General features: G+C 50.6%; 1 protein-coding gene across 5 annotated transcripts; it reads left to right on the forward strand.

Annotated features, from left to right (window-relative positions):
• Window positions 1–9,328: 9,328 nt before the first annotated feature.
• LOC140428286 (acyl-coenzyme A diphosphatase NUDT19-like) lies at window positions 9,329–13,642 on the forward strand. 5 transcript variants are annotated; one of them, XM_072514589.1, is made up of 2 exons: window positions 9,329–9,507; window positions 12,412–13,642. In XM_072514589.1, the coding sequence occupies exon 2, from the start codon at window positions 12,416–12,418 to the stop codon at window positions 13,580–13,582; it is 1,167 nt and encodes a 388-aa protein (XP_072370690.1). In that variant the 5' UTR covers window positions 9,329–9,507; window positions 12,412–12,415; the 3' UTR covers window positions 13,583–13,642. The 5 variants fall into 5 exon arrangements, with proteins under 5 accessions (XP_072370690.1, XP_072370689.1, XP_072370691.1 ...); XM_072514588.1 differs by having other exon boundaries at window positions 9,329–9,474; XM_072514590.1 differs by having other exon boundaries at window positions 9,343–9,383.
• Window positions 13,643–14,944: the final 1,302 nt, after the last annotated feature.

Raw genomic sequence — 14,944 nt, forward strand, 5'->3', positions numbered from 1 at the left:
TTCTTGCACGCTCCCTGTAATTGTGAGCTGTCTTGCCCTTGCCGGGGGGGGGCAGTAGAAGAACCTCAGGGTTAGGCAGGCACCGGCAGGACACACACATGAATGCAACATTATCACAAGGTGGGGACACTACGACCCACGCCATGGCACCTCCCCACTGGGTGGGGTGGGGTGGGGGGGTTCCACATGTGTCCCGGGAGCAACGTTGGGCCCCAGCCCACCTCGCCCCCCCCCCGCGTGGGCAGGGGGGACGTTGCCCGGGGGGAGTGTCAGGGTACTTACCCTTGCGAGGTATTGCGGCGTGATCGTGGCGCCGCGCGATGACACCGCTGTTCCTGCGCAACGGCGTTCACGACAGCGCGGGCACTTAATCCGCGGATCAGAGAATCGCCCCCCACAAAGTTTCTAATGGATTCACACAGGGTACACCAACATTTTAAATAAATAATAGTTTGTAAGAGCATCTAGGAGTGGAAAATTGTAGAAATAATTTCTTGCTAATTTGTTATCGTATTCTATTGTATCTCTGGAGCAAGTTTTAGCCTTGCATTGCCAGTTTCCAGATTCTCCCAATTCTCCAGTTGATCACTCTGCTTGGCGACATTGTACGCCCATTTTAATCTAATACCACGGTTGGATCATTTTTCCCATGGAGATTTTATTTCCTAATGGAATATAAAATTGCCGAGAACTATGAAATGATTCTTTAAATGTTTGCCGTTGCTAGCAGCATACATCTTCGTCTAATTTTCTTTCAAATCTAGTCTAATTGTTCCTCATACCTATGTAATTAGTTTTAAGTTTAAGAGTCCAGACTTCTGGTTGCAGCGATGCCCAGCTAAGCCGCACGTTTCGGCGGCTCCAGCTCAAACGGATCTTCGGGCTCTTTTAAGAGCCCCAACGGAGAATTTTTTCAGGACGAAACCCGGCTGGGGTGAGTTAATAGGGAGTCCCCCCCAACGAAAGAGAAAAATATCGGCGGCGGCGGCTACATCGCGAAGAATCCTTGACGATAGGGACAGGAGGAAAAAAGAAGCAAGATGGCGGCGGAGAAAGCCCAGGCGACATGGGGGCCCGATCAAGACGAATTCTTAAGACGGTGTGTGGAGCTACTTAAGAAGGAGGTGCTGACCCCGATGCTACAGGCAATTGAGGGGCTAAAGGAGGCACAAAGGACCCAGGAGACAGAGCTCCGCGTGGTGGAGCAGAAGGTGACGGATAATGAAGACGAGATCCTGGGCCTGGCGTTCAAAACACAGACGCACGAGGCGCTCCACAAAAAGTGCATTGAAAGGATTGTGGCCCTAGAAAACAGAGCACGAAGGAAGAACCTACGGATCCTGGGTCTCCCTGAGGGAGTGGAAGGAGCGGACTGCGGGGCTAACGTGAGCACGATGCTAAGCTCGCTGATGGGAGCTGAGGCCCCTTTGGGCCCCTTAGAAGTGGAGGGGGCTCATCGGGTCCCTGCGAGGAGACCAAAGGCGGGAGAACCACCTAGGGCGACAATCGTGCGATTTCACCGCTTTAATGATAGAGAAGTGGTTCTGACATGGGCCAAAAAGGTACGGAGTAGTAGATGGGAGAATGCGGTGGTACGGGTGTACCAGGATTGGAGTGCGGAGGTGGCGAGAAGGAGGGCGAGTTTTAATCGAGCCAAGGAGGTGTTACACAAAAAGAAGGTGAAGTTCGGGATGCTGCAGCCGGCGCGACTATGGGTCACGTACCAGGAGAGACATCACTACTTCGAAACGGCGGAAGAAGCATGGACCTTTATTAAAGCCGAGAAATTGGATCGGAACTGAGGGACTGATATTAGAGGGAAATGTCACTGTCGATGTATATAGAGATGTAAATTGGGAAGGGGGGGGACACTAAGAAATGTGGGCGCTGGTGGGGGGAAAGAAGAGACATAGGCGGAGGACGAGGAATGGGAGTGGGGCGGGAGAGGGAGCTGCGCCACAAGGGGCGGGACAGCTACAGAGAATATGGAGCCTACTGTCCTTGTTCCCGCGCCAGAAAGGTGATGGCGGGAAGATAGGCGCAAGGTAGATGGGAGTTCCCCACACGGGGGGGGTTAAGGAGTGAGCGGGAGAAGCCGGGGTCAGTTGAAGTCAGCTGACTTGCGGAAGTAATATGGGGGGAGCAATCTCGCTAGATGGGGATCTAGCGGCGGGGGGGGGGGGGGGGGGGGAGGATAACTGGGTTGCTGCTGCAGAAATCAAAGAGGAACTGGCGAAAGAAAGGGTGGTCGGGGCTGGAATGCGCCACCTGGGGAACGAGTGGGAGCGCGGAATCGGGACGTGGGACTGGCCTAAAGAGGGTGATGGCTAGTCGACACGGGAAGGGGGCAGGTAGCCCCCCCAGTGCGGCTGATCACGTGGAACGTGAGAGGCCTAAATGGGCCGATTAAAAGGGCCCGAGTGTTCGCGCACTTGAAAGCACTAAGGGCAGACGTGGCTATGCTCCAGGAGACGCACCTGAAGGTGGCGGACCAAGTTAGGCTAAGGAAAGGATGGGTGGGACAGGTGTTCCATTCAGGGCTGGATGCAAAGAATAGAGGGGTGGCCATACTGGTGGGGAAACGGGTATCATTCGAAGCAAGGAGCATTGTAGCAGATAGTGGAGGCAGATATGTGATGGTGAGTGGCAGGCTGGAGGGAATGGAGGTCGTGTTGGTTAACGTATATGCCCCGAATTGGGATGATGCGGGATTCATGAAGCGGATGCTGGGACGTATCCTGGACCTGGAGGTAGGAAACTTGATAATGGGGGGAGACTTCAACACCGTGCTGGACTCAGGGTTAGATAGATCTAGATCTAGGACCGGAAGAAGGCTAGCAGCGGCCAAGGTGCTTAAGGGGTTTATGGACCAAATGGGGGGAGTGGATCCATGGCGATTTGTTAGACCGAAGGCCAAGGAGTTCTCCTTCTTCTCCCATGTTCATAAGGTGTACTCCCGCATAGATTTTTTGTTTTGGGAAGGTCGTTGATCTCGAGGGTGGAAGAAACTGAGTATTCAGCCATAGCTATCTCGGATCATGCCCCACATTGGGTGGACTTGGAACTAGGAGAGGAGAGGGAGCAGCGTGCACTCTGGCGATTAGATGTGGGATTGTTGGCGGATGAGGGAGTCTGTGGAAGGGTGCGGGGATGTATCGAGAGATACCTGGAGGCCAATGACGACGGGGAGGTCCGAGTGGGAGTGGTATGGGAAGCACTAAAGGCGGTGGTCAGAGGAGAGCTGATCTCCATCAGGGCCCACAAAGGGAGAACAGAGGCCAAGGAAAGGGAAAGATTACTGGGGGAGAGCTTAAGGGTGGACAAAGAATATGCGGAGACCCCGGAGGAGGGACTGTACAGGGAGAGACGACGACTCCAGACGGAGTTCGACCTTCTGACCACCAGGAGGGCGGAGGTGCTGTGGAGGAAGGCACAGGGGATGAGATATGAATATGGGGAAAAGGCTAGTCGCCTGTTGGCCCATCAGCTGCGAAAGAGGACAGCGGCAAGGGAGATAGGGGGAATTAGAGACGAAAAGGGAGCTACGGTGCGGAAAGCAGGGAAGATAAACGAGGTGTTTAAGACCTTTTACGAAAGACTTTATAGGTCCCAACCCCCGGAGGGAAAAGAGGAGATGCGGCAGTTTTTGGACCAATTAAGGTTGTCGAGGGTGGAGGAGCAGGAGGTGGAAGGCCTGGGGGCACCAATTGGGGTGGACGAGGTTACCAAGGGGCTGGGGAACATGCAGGCAGGGAAGGCCCTGGGACCAGATGGGTTCCCGGTGGAATTTTACAGAAAATATGTGGATTTGCTGGCCCCGCTGTTGGTGAGGACTTTTAACGAGGCCAGGGAAGGGGGGACTCTACCCCCGACAATGTCGGAGGCGACGATATCGCTAATTTTGAAGCGGGATAAAGATCCGCTCCTATAGGCCTATTTCACTACTTAATGTGGACGCCAAATTGCTAGCAAAGGTGCTGGCATCGAGGATAGAGGACTGTGTCCCGGGAGTGGTGCACGAAGACCAGACAGGATTCGTAAAGGGGAGACAAATAAATGTCAACGTGCGACGGCTATTAGGGGTGATAATGATGCCCCCAGTAGAGGGGGAGGCAGAGATAGTGGCGGCAATGGATGCAGAGAAGGCATTTGACAGGGTGGAGTGGGAGTATCTATGGGAGGTGCTGAGGAGGTTCGGGTTCGGGGACGGGTTTGTTAGCTGGGTCAAACTCCTCTATGGGGCCCCAACGGCAAGTGTGGTCACGGGTCGGCAAAGATCGGAGTATTTCCGACTATACAGGGGAACAAGACAGGGATGCCCGCTCTCTCCATTACTGTTCGCGTTGGCAATTGAACCACTGGCCATGGCGCTGAGAGACTCCAGAAAATGGAGAGGGGTGATTAGAGGGGGAGAAGAACACAGAGTGTCACTCTATGCGGATGACCTACTGTTGTATGTGACGGACCCAGTGGGGGGGATGACAGAGGTCATGCAGATATTGAGGGAGTTCGGAGATTTCTCGGGATATAGGCTTAAAATGGGGAAGAGTGAACTTTTCATGATACACCCTGGGGACCAGAGTAGAGGGATAGAGGGCCTGCCTTTAAGGAAAGTGGAAAGAAACTTTTGATACCTGGGGATTCAGATAGCCAGGAGCTAGGGAACCTTGCACAGACTGAATCTGACACGACTGGTGGAACAAATGGAAGAGGACTTCAAGAGGTGGGACATGCAGCCGCTGTCACTGGCGGGCAGAGTGCAGGCAATTAAGATGATGGTCCTCCCGAGGTTCCTATTTGTATTCCAATGTCTCCCTATACTGATCACTAAGGCCTTCTTTAAAAAAATAGACAGGAGCATCACGAGCTTCGTGTGGGCAGGGAAAGTTCCGAGGGTAAGGAGGGGGTTCTTACAACGTAGCAGAGACAGAGGGGGACTGGCGCTGACGAATTTGGGCGACTACTACTGGGCCGCCAATGTGGCGATGATCCGTAAATGGATGATAGAGGGAGAGGGAGCGGCATGGAAAAGACTAGAGAGAAAGTCCTGTAAAGGGACGAGTCTAGAGGCACTGGTGACGGCACCACTACCGTTCTCACCAAAAACATTTACCATGAACCCAGTGGTGGCGGCAACATTAAATATCTGGGGGCAATGGAGGCGACAGAGAGGTGTGCTGGGAGCCCTGGTGGGGTCCCCAATTAGGAACAACCATAGGTTTGCCCCAGGGAGGATGGATGGAGGATTCCAGAGCTGGCACCAGTTGGGAATTAGGAGGGTGGGAGATTTATTTATAGACGGGACGTTTGCGAGCTTGGGAGCGTTGGAGGAAAAGTATAAGCTGCCCCGGGGAAATTTCTTTAGGTATATGCAGGTGAGGGCGTTCACAAGACAACAAGTGAGGGAATTTCCATTGCTCCCGACACAGGGGATCCAGGATAGAATGCTCTCGGGGGTGTGGGTCGGGGAGGGCAGTGTCAGAGATATACCGAGAGATGAGATGGGGTTTAGGTGTTTTAGTAAGCTCAGAGAAGGAGGCAAAAGAGGGGGAGGTGTGGCGCTGCTAGTCAAGAGCAGTATTACGGTGGCGGAGAGGATGCTCGATGGGGACTCATCTTCCGAGGTAGTATGGGCTGAGGTTAGAAACATGAAAGGAGAGGTCACACTGTTGGGAGTCTTCTATAGGCCTCCAAATAGTTCTAGGGATGTAGAGGAAAGGATGGCGAGGATGATCCTGGATAAGAGCGAAAGTAACAGGGTAGTTATTATGGGAGACTTTAACTTTCCAAATATTGACTGGAAAAGATATAGTTCGAGTACATTAGATGGGTCGTTTTTTGTACAGTGTGTGCAGGAGGGTTTCCTGACACAGTTTGTTGACAGGCCAACAAGAGGCGAGGACACATTGGATTTGGTTTTGGGTAATGAACCAGGCCAGGTGTTGGATTTGGAGGTAGGTGAGCACTTTGGGGACAGTGACCACAATTCGGTGACGTTTACGTTAAGGATGGAAAGGGATAAGTATACACCGCAGGGCAAGAGTTATAGCTGGGGGAAGGGAAATTATGATGCCATTAGACGTGACTTGGGGGGGATAAGGTGGAGAGGTAGGCTGCAAGTGTTGGACACACTGGATAAGTGGAGCTTGTTCAAGGATCAGCTACTGCGTGTTCTTGATAAGTATGTACCGGTCAGGCAGGGAGGAAGGTGCCGAGCGAGGGAACCGTGGTTTACCAAAGAAGTGGAATCTCTTGTTAAGAGGAAGAAGGAGGCCTATGTGAAGATGAGGCATGAAGTTTCAGTTGGGGCGATGGATAGTTACAAGGTAGCGAGGAAGGATCTAAAGAGAGAGCTAAGACGAGCAAGGAGGGGACATGAGAAGTATTTGGCAGGAAGGATCAAGGAAAACCCAAAAGCTTTCTATAGGTATGTCAGGAATAAGCGAATGACTAGGGAAAGAGTAGGACCAGTCAAGGACAGGGATGGGAAGTTGTGTGTAGAGTCTGAAGAGATAGGCAAGATACTAAATGAATATTTTTTGTCAGTATTCACTCAGGAAAAAGACAATGTTGTGGAGGAGAATGCTGAGCTCCAGGTAAATAGATTAGATGGCATTGAGGTACGTAGGGAAGAGGTGTTGGCAATTCTGGACAGGCTGAAAATAGATAAGTCCCCGGGACCTGATGGGATTTATCCTAGGAGTCTCTGGGAGGCCAGGGAAGAGATTGCTGGACCATTGGCTTTGATTTTTATGTCATCATTGGCTACAGGAATAGTGCCAGAGGACTGGAGGATAGCAAATGTGGTCCCTTTGTTCAAAAAGGGGAGTAGAGACAACCCCGGCAACTATAGACCGGTGAGCCTCACGTCTGTAGTGGGTAAAGTCTTGGAGGGGATTATAAGAGACAAGATTTATAATCATCTAGATAGGAATAATATGATCAGGGATAGTCAGCATGGCTTTGTGAAGGGTAGATCATGCCTCACAAACCTTATCGAGTTCTTTGAGAAGGTGACTGAACAGGTAGACGAGGATAGAGTAGTTGATGTGGTGTATATGGATTTCAGCAAAGCGTTTGATAAGGTTCCCCACGGTAGGCTATTGCAGAAAATACGGAGGCTGGAGATTGAGGGTGATTTAGAGATGTGGATCAGAAATTGGCTAGCTGAAAGAAGACAGAGGGTGGTGGTTGATGGGAAATGTTCAGAATGGAGTTCAGTCACAAGTGGAGTACCACAAGGATCTGTTCTGGGGCCGTTGCTGTTTGTCATTTTTATCAATGACCTAGAGGAAGGCGCAGAAGGGTGGGTGAGTAAATTTGCAGACGATACTAAAGTCGGTGGTGTTGTCGATAGTGTGGAAGGATGTAGCAGGTTACAGAGGGATATAGATAAGCTGCAGAGCTGGGCTGAGAGGTGGCAAATGGAGTTTAATGTAGAGAAGTGTGAGGTGATTCACTTTGGAAGGAATAACAGGAATGTGGAATATTTGGCTAATGGTAAAGTTCTTGAAAGTGTGGATGAGCAGAGGGATCTAGGTGTCCATGTACATAGATCCCTGAAAGTTGCCACCCAGGTTGATAGGGTTGTGAAGAAGGCCTATGGAGTGTTGGCCTTTATTGGTAGAGGGATTGAGTTCCGGAGTCGGGAGGTCATGTTGCAGCTGTACAGAACTCTGGTACGTCCGCATTTGGAGTATTGCGTACAGTTCTGGTCACCGCATTATAGGAAGGACGTGGAGGCTTTGGAGCGGGTGCAGAGGAGATTTACCAGGATGTTGCCTGGAATGGAGGGAAAATCTTATGAGGAAAGGCTGATGGACTTGAGGTTGTTTTCGTTGGAGAGAAGAAGGTTAAGAGGAGACTTAATAGAGGCATACAAAATGATCAGGGGGTTGGATAGGGTGGACAGTGAGAGCCTTCTCCCGCGGATGGAAATGGCTGGCACGAGGGGACATAGCTTTAAACTGAGGGGTAATAGATATAGGACAGAGGTCAGAGGTAGGTTCTTTACGCAAAGAGTAGTGAGGCCGTGGAATGCCCTACCTGCTACAGTAGTGAACTCGCCAACATTGAGGGCATTTAAAAGTTTATTGGATAAACATATGGATGATAATGGTATAGTGTAGGTTAGATGGCTTTTGTTTCGGTGCAACATCGTGGGCCGAAGGGCCTGTACTGCGCTGTATTGTTCTATGTTCTATGTTCTATGAGAGAAGAGGGGGAGGAGCTGGTGGGCGAACTAAAAGGAAAGTGGGAAGAAGAGCTCGGGGAGGAGATAGAGGAGGGTCTGTGGGCTGATGCCCTAAGCAGGGTAAATTCCTCTTCCTCGTGTGCCAAGCTTAGCCTGATTCAATTTAAGGTGCTACATAGAGCACACATAACGGGAGCAAGGTTGAGCAGGTTCTTCGGAGTGGAGGACAAGTGTGGGAGGTGCGGCGGAAGCCCGGCAAACCACACACATATGTTTTGGTTGTGCCCGGCACTGGAGGGGTATTGGAGGGGAGTGACGGGAGTGATTTTGAAGGTTGTGAAGGTCCGGGTCAAACCAGGCTGGGGGTTAGCTATATTTGGAGTTGCGGATGAGCCGGGAGTGCAGGAGGCGAAAGAGGCCGATGTCGTGGCCTTTGCGTCCCTAGTAGCCTGGCGTAGGATTCTACTCATGTGGAAGGAAGCGAAACCCCCCGGACTGGAGGCCTGGATAAACGATATGGCGGGGTTCATAAAACTGGAGCAGATTAAGTTTGCACTGAGAGGATCGGCTCAAGGGTTCACCAGAAGGTGGCAACCATTCCTCGACTACCTAGCGGAACGATAGAGGGACGATAGATGACCAGCAGCAGCAACCCAGGGGGGAGGGGAGGGAGGGGGGAGGGGAAAGTTTCATTTTATGTTAATTGGTTAGTTTACCATGTTAGTTAGTTACTCTTTATTAGATTGTAGTTATCATGTTACTTGTACTGTTAAACTTTCTTTATGTTTGATGTGTAAGGGGAAAAAATTGTGAATGAAAAATTTCAATAAAATATATCTAAAAAAAAAGTTTAAGAGTCCAGTTTCGAACTTGAATATGATACTTTCATTGCGTGAAGACATCTACTTCTGGCTTTGTTTGTAACATCGCCTGCCTTTGCCTCTCCCTCAGTCCATCTTCTCCCCAAAACATCACCACCTAGAGGAAATATCATTCTGGTCCTGTTCTGGTGCAAGTTAATTATTTGCTCTCGATATTCGATCACCCTCACCCATAGATGGAGTAATGTCTGGGAGTGTGCTGTAAGCCCGCTCGGAAATGGGCTGCTCTTATCCTTTTTACTGGTTATCTTTGAGCAAAGAAACAAATCAGCCGAATTCAGCTACCCCGTTGTGTTCCCTCTGCCTCTGTTCGTCTGATTCGTTCAGATTAGTATTCCTTAACCTTTGCCCGGGAACGAGACAAGTTTGAGAACAGAAGTTGTCTGTTTTTTGACAGAGGTGCCGATTTAGTAAATTTAACAGAATTGACAGGTCAAAACAGCTCGGCAACAAATCTTGTTTTAAGATGTGGGGTTGAGTTAGACTTAATGTCAAGCCCCGGGCTTCCCATAACTGCAGCTGTATTTTCCACCATTGCAACAGAGAAAGGGGGTTGAACAGATGAAGGGCGGGTAGGGGTGTGCTTGAGGGGTGAAGGAGGGGGATTGAGGGGTTCAAGGGGATGATTGGGTTGAGGGGTGGGAGAAGGTGGTTGTAGGTTTAAGGGGTGGCGGGATTGAGGGTTGTGTTGGGCTGAGGCGGATTCGAGGGATGGATTGAAGGGGTTGAGGTAATAATAATAATCGCTTAGTGTCACAAGTAGGCTGTTATATGCTCTTGATGTAGCATAAGCTGCTTCCTTGATGTGCACTCTGACAAAGGAAGGTTCAGACTTGGAGGTAGATTTAACATGTTTATTAAACTGTTAATGATTCTCCTACTTGGATTCGACTCTACTGTTAATCATTCTATAGCTACTCAGACTGACGAATCAGTCTGCTACAATCCACGTGGTGGGTGTGATGTTCAAATGTACACACTGAGTGTCTCCACTGGAAAGAGACTGAGCATGTGTGCTGTGTCCTTATATATGGGTTGGTGTAATGCCCTCCTGTGGTAGTGTCACCTCTGTGTGTATCTTGAATGCTCATTGGTCGTGTCCTATCTTACTGACCTCTTGGTTGACTGTGTGTGTCATGTCTCTGGTGCTCCCTCTAGTGTCTATCTAGTCTACGTGTATTTACATTAACCCCTTGTGTACTTACAGTGATGCATATCACCACATAGGCTTCAATGAAGTTACTGTGAACAGCCCCTAGTCACCACATTCCAGCACCTGTCCGTGGAGGCTGGTACGGGAATTGAACCCGCACTGCTGGCATTGTTCTGCATTACAAGCCAGCTGTTCAGCCCTCTGTGCTAAGTGGGAGATGGGTTGTAGGTTTGAGGGGTGATGGGATTGAGGAATGGGTTGGGTTGAGAAGGGGGATGTTGCGAGAGTGGAATGGGTTGAGGGGAAATTGTGGTAAAGCTGAGGGGGAAATTGAGGTAGTGGTGAGGAAGAGGAGGGGTGGGTTGATTGGGTGAAGGAGGTTGGGGGGATCTGAGGATGTTTGCAATGAAACGAGTAGAAGAGACTCTGGAGATGCACTGTTGATCCTCCTGATCCACAAAGTATCAGGATTTGTTTTAAAAAACCGTATTTACCTGGGCCTCTTCTGGCTGATGACATAGTTCCTGGTAACTTTGCCTTAACAGGAAAGCCATCATTACTTTCCTCCTCAAGCCTCCAACTAATATTGCAATAGGGTTTCAATGACACCAAAAGGGCTGGCGAAGACCGAGACACGGTGGAACGGTAACGGAATTAAAGGGGATAATTTACTGCCCGCATTTTACTTGGTGCCCTTTTGGAATCACTGTAACCCGATTGCCATATTAGTTGGAGGCCTGTGGAGGAAAGTAATGATGGCTTTCCTGATGGCATTTTACTTGTAATTATCATCCTGGAGAGTTAAAACCCAAACCACTGATTAAATGTACACGGAACAGGACCATGATGTGGTTGAGTTCATGGAAACATTGCAGAGTTGACCTCACTGGATTATGCAGAGTAAATGGAAATAATTGGCTTCTGTAGGGGGTGGTGGGAGCCCACATATACTTACTCATGGCTACTTTCCAAAAGCTTTTGAGGTCTGTGGGACATTTTGAGGATCCATCTAAGGAAGTACTGGGGTTGCTGGTTCCAGCAGAGGGGGAAGCGAGGTTGCTGGTTCCAGCAGAGGATGCAGCGGGGGTGCTGGTTCCAGCAGAGGGGGCAAGGGGGTTGCTGGTTCCAGCAGAGGGGACAGCAGGATTGCTAGTTCCAGCAGAAGGTTGCTGGTTCCAGCAGAGAGAGCAGCGGGGGTGCTGGTTCCAGCAGAGGGGGCAGCGGGTTGCTGGTTCCAGCAGATGGGACAGCAGGATTGCTAGTTCCAGAAGAGGGTTGCTGGTTCCAGCAGAGGAGGGAGCGGGGGTGCTGGTTGCAGCAGAGGGGGAAGCGAGGTTGCTGGTTCCAGCAGAGGAGGCAGCCGGGGTGCTGGTTCCAGCAAAGGGGACAGCGGGTTGCTGGTTCCAGCAGTGGAGGCAGCGGGGGTGCTGGTTCCAGCAGAGGAGGAGGCGGGGGTGCTGGTTCCAGCAGAGGAGGCAGCGGGGTTGATGGTTCCAGCAGAGGGGGCAGCAGGATTGCTAGTTCCAGCAGAGGGTTGCTGGTTCCAGCAGAGAGAGCAGCGGGGGTGCTGGTTCCAACAGAGGGGCAGGGGGGTTGCTGGTTCCAGCAGAGGAGCAGGGGGTTGCTGGTTCCAGCAGAGGGGGCAGTGGGGGTCCTGGTTCCAGCAGAGAGGGCAGCAGGGGTGCTGGTTCCAGCAGAGGGGGCAGCGGGGTTGCTGGTTTCAGCAGAGGGGGCAGCGGGATTGCTGGTTCCAGCAGAGGGGCAGGGGGGGTTGCTGGTTCCAGCAGAGTGGGCAGCGGGGTTGCTGGTTCCAGCAGAGGGGCAGGGGGGTTGCTGGTTCCAGCAGAGGGGCAGGGGGGTTGCTGGTTCCAGCAGAGGGGGCAGCGGGGTTGCTGGTTCCAGCAGAGGGGCAGGGGGGTTGCTGGTTCCAGCAGAGGGGGCAGCGGGTTGCTGGTTCCAGCAGAGGGGCAGGGGGTTTGCTGGTTCTAGCAGAGGGGGCAGCGGGGTTGCTGGTTCCAGCAGAGGGGGCAGCAGGGTTGCTGATTCCAGCAGAGGGGGCAGCAGGGTTGCAGTTTCCAAGGGTGGGGTGGGCAGTGAGGTTGCTGGATTGAGCAGGAGGGTAGTAGGGTTGCAGATGAGCTGGACCCCAGCAACAACTAACATTATGTTATCATTTCTTGCAGCAAGATGAATAGGGAGTTAAGATTTTGGAAGGAAGCTGCAACTGTGATCTTGGCTGCAGGCATCCGAAGTTGCTTTGTGAATACAAGTGCCACCAGTACACAGGCACATTCGGTGCCTAAAGGAGAGAAAAATAATGCTCAATCATGTTTGGAGACGGCTGTATTTGATTATACCGTGCTTATGTTACAGAGGAGTGCAAAAAGCAGCTTCATGCCTCACGCTCAGGTGTTCCCGGGTGGTACAGTCGACCCTTCTGACTTTTCCAATGAGTGGATCCAGATATTCCAGCCATTTTGTGAGCCACCCAACTTTAAAATGGGTACGGTCAGGCAATCTGCGAAGAGACCTCCAATTCTTGCAATGGACAGGAGAAAGTTGGGATCTGAAGTTCCTGGAGGGGTAGCTTTCCGTATTTGTGCTATTCGGGAAACCTTTGAAGAATCAGGGATTCTACTTGTGAAACCAAATGCCCCTGATAAATGTTTGAAAAGCCAAGAGGCCATACAATATGATAAAAAAGAACTTGCAAAGTGGAGACTACCTGTACAGAAAAATGCAGAAAATTTTATGAAACTGTGCAGAGAGCTAGACTGTATACCAAATATCTGGGCATTGAAGGAGTGGAGTAATTGGCTAACCCCCACTTACCCGAAGGGAAAGAGGTTTGATACTGTGTTCTTCATCTGTTGTTTGCAAGAGATTCCTTTTACATTGCATGATGACTGTGAAACCATCCAACACAACTGGATGTCTCCCCTTGATTTTATTGAGGGCTACAATTCAGGGAAATTCTATGTCCCTCCCCCACAGTGGTATGAGCTGGGCAGGCTCTGCCGATTACCCCTTCTCCAAGATCTGAAGCAATTCAGTCAAGATCGTGCACTGGAAGGTTGTGAACGATGGTTTCCAATCCGTCTAGTTGCTTCTGATGGCTTGGCAATTCTGTTTCCTGGGGATGAACTTTATCCAGAGGATCCAGATTACACAGGGGAAAGGGAGATGAACATCTGTTCTTCGAAAACGTTGGAACAATTGCGGCTGGAGGTTACCAGTCTGCACCGAATAGAATGGAGACATCAGCATGATATTGCGCTGTATGTAAATATTGAGCCTCCATACAAACATGTCCACCCACTAATGATAAAAGCTCAACTCTATAGTCATCTGTGAATTGTCTGATGTTAAACCAAAAATTTTGGCTGAAATAAATATGAGTGTTCTTGAAAATCATGAATGTTTATTTTTGAATGTTTTCTTGACTGGAACTGTGATGGTCACAATATAAAAAATCAAGGACTTCCGCTTGTGACCACGGAGTGTTTGGTCACATAAAGGGCTGTTCCTGTTCAAAGTTACAGAAAAGGGCTCTTTTTACCCAGATCCGGGTGGAATTTTGATGAAAAGGCGTAGGTGAATGTTAGAGGAGTAGTTTACCCCTGGAATGGTATGTCTTCTGATCACCGGACCCGGCAGAAAACAGTGAGAGGTTTGGCTGGAAAGTTGAAACAGTCTTGTGCTTCACAGACTGTCTCTTCCAGCATGCAGGCGGGGGAGGGGCAAGCTGTAAGGCCCCAGATACAGGAACTGATGACTTTTATCAAGGAGGAATTCCATAAACAGAGGAAAGAAATGCATGAGGATCATGCAAAGGCCATTGCAGAAGCTGTGGCACCCCTGAAGAGTACTTTGGAGCGGATGGAGAGGTGCAGGGGTCACAGATTCGGACGATTGAAGGAGTGATCTCGGACCATAGCGATCGTGTGGTGTCTCTGGAGGCGGAGGTGGGGCTCCTAGGAGACCTTTGTAAAACGCTGTGGGAAAAAGGTTGAGGAGCAGGAGAATACCTCGAGAAGACAGAACCTGGGAATAGTGGGCCTGCCTGAAGGAGTGGAAGGTGTGAGTGCCACGAGGTACATCTCGAGGATTCTGGTGGCAGAAGGGGTGCTAGATAAGGCACCTGAAGTGGACCAAGCGCATAGGTCTCTGAGGCAAAAGCTTAGAGCTGGGGAGCCGCCGTGGGCGGTGATCGTGAGACTCCATACATTTGTGGAGAAAGAGAAAATTCTATGGTGGGCCAGGGAGAAGTGTAGCTGCGACTGGGAGGGAAATAACGTCCGGAGTTATCAGGACATCGGAGCCAAGTTGGCAAAACGGCGGGCAGGTTTCAACAAGGCCAAGGCCGTGTTGTACCGGTGGCAGATCAGGTTTGGGGTGCTCTACCCGGTGAAATTATGGGTGACGTTCGGAGGCCGGGAGTATTATTTTGAGACCCCAGAAGCGGCCAAATACTTCATTCAGGAGCATAAACTGGGGGAGAACTGAGTGGACAATGCTTGGGAACCGGGGTGCTGGCACTATGTAATGGTCGGGAGCATGTCTGAAGTGGGTGTAGGGATTGGGGGATTTTCGCCTTTTTTTGTGGGAAGGGGGGGTTTTGTTCAACGTTGAGATTGTAAGGAGTTGTAGGGGTGAAAAGTTTATGTGGGGATCGATGTTCCCATCCCCCCCCTCCTGTTTTATGGGACTGTTTGT

Source organism: Scyliorhinus torazame, chromosome 8, assembly GCF_047496885.1.
Source record: "Scyliorhinus torazame isolate Kashiwa2021f chromosome 8, sScyTor2.1, whole genome shotgun sequence".
Lineage (NCBI taxonomy): Eukaryota > Metazoa > Chordata > Chondrichthyes > Carcharhiniformes > Scyliorhinidae > Scyliorhinus > Scyliorhinus torazame.

What these genes read in the sequence shown, in the direction of transcription:
- LOC140428286 (XM_072514589.1), top strand. Translation starts at nt 12,416, where the DNA reads ATGAATAGGGAGTTAAGATTTTGGAAGGAAGCTGCAACTGTGATCTTG.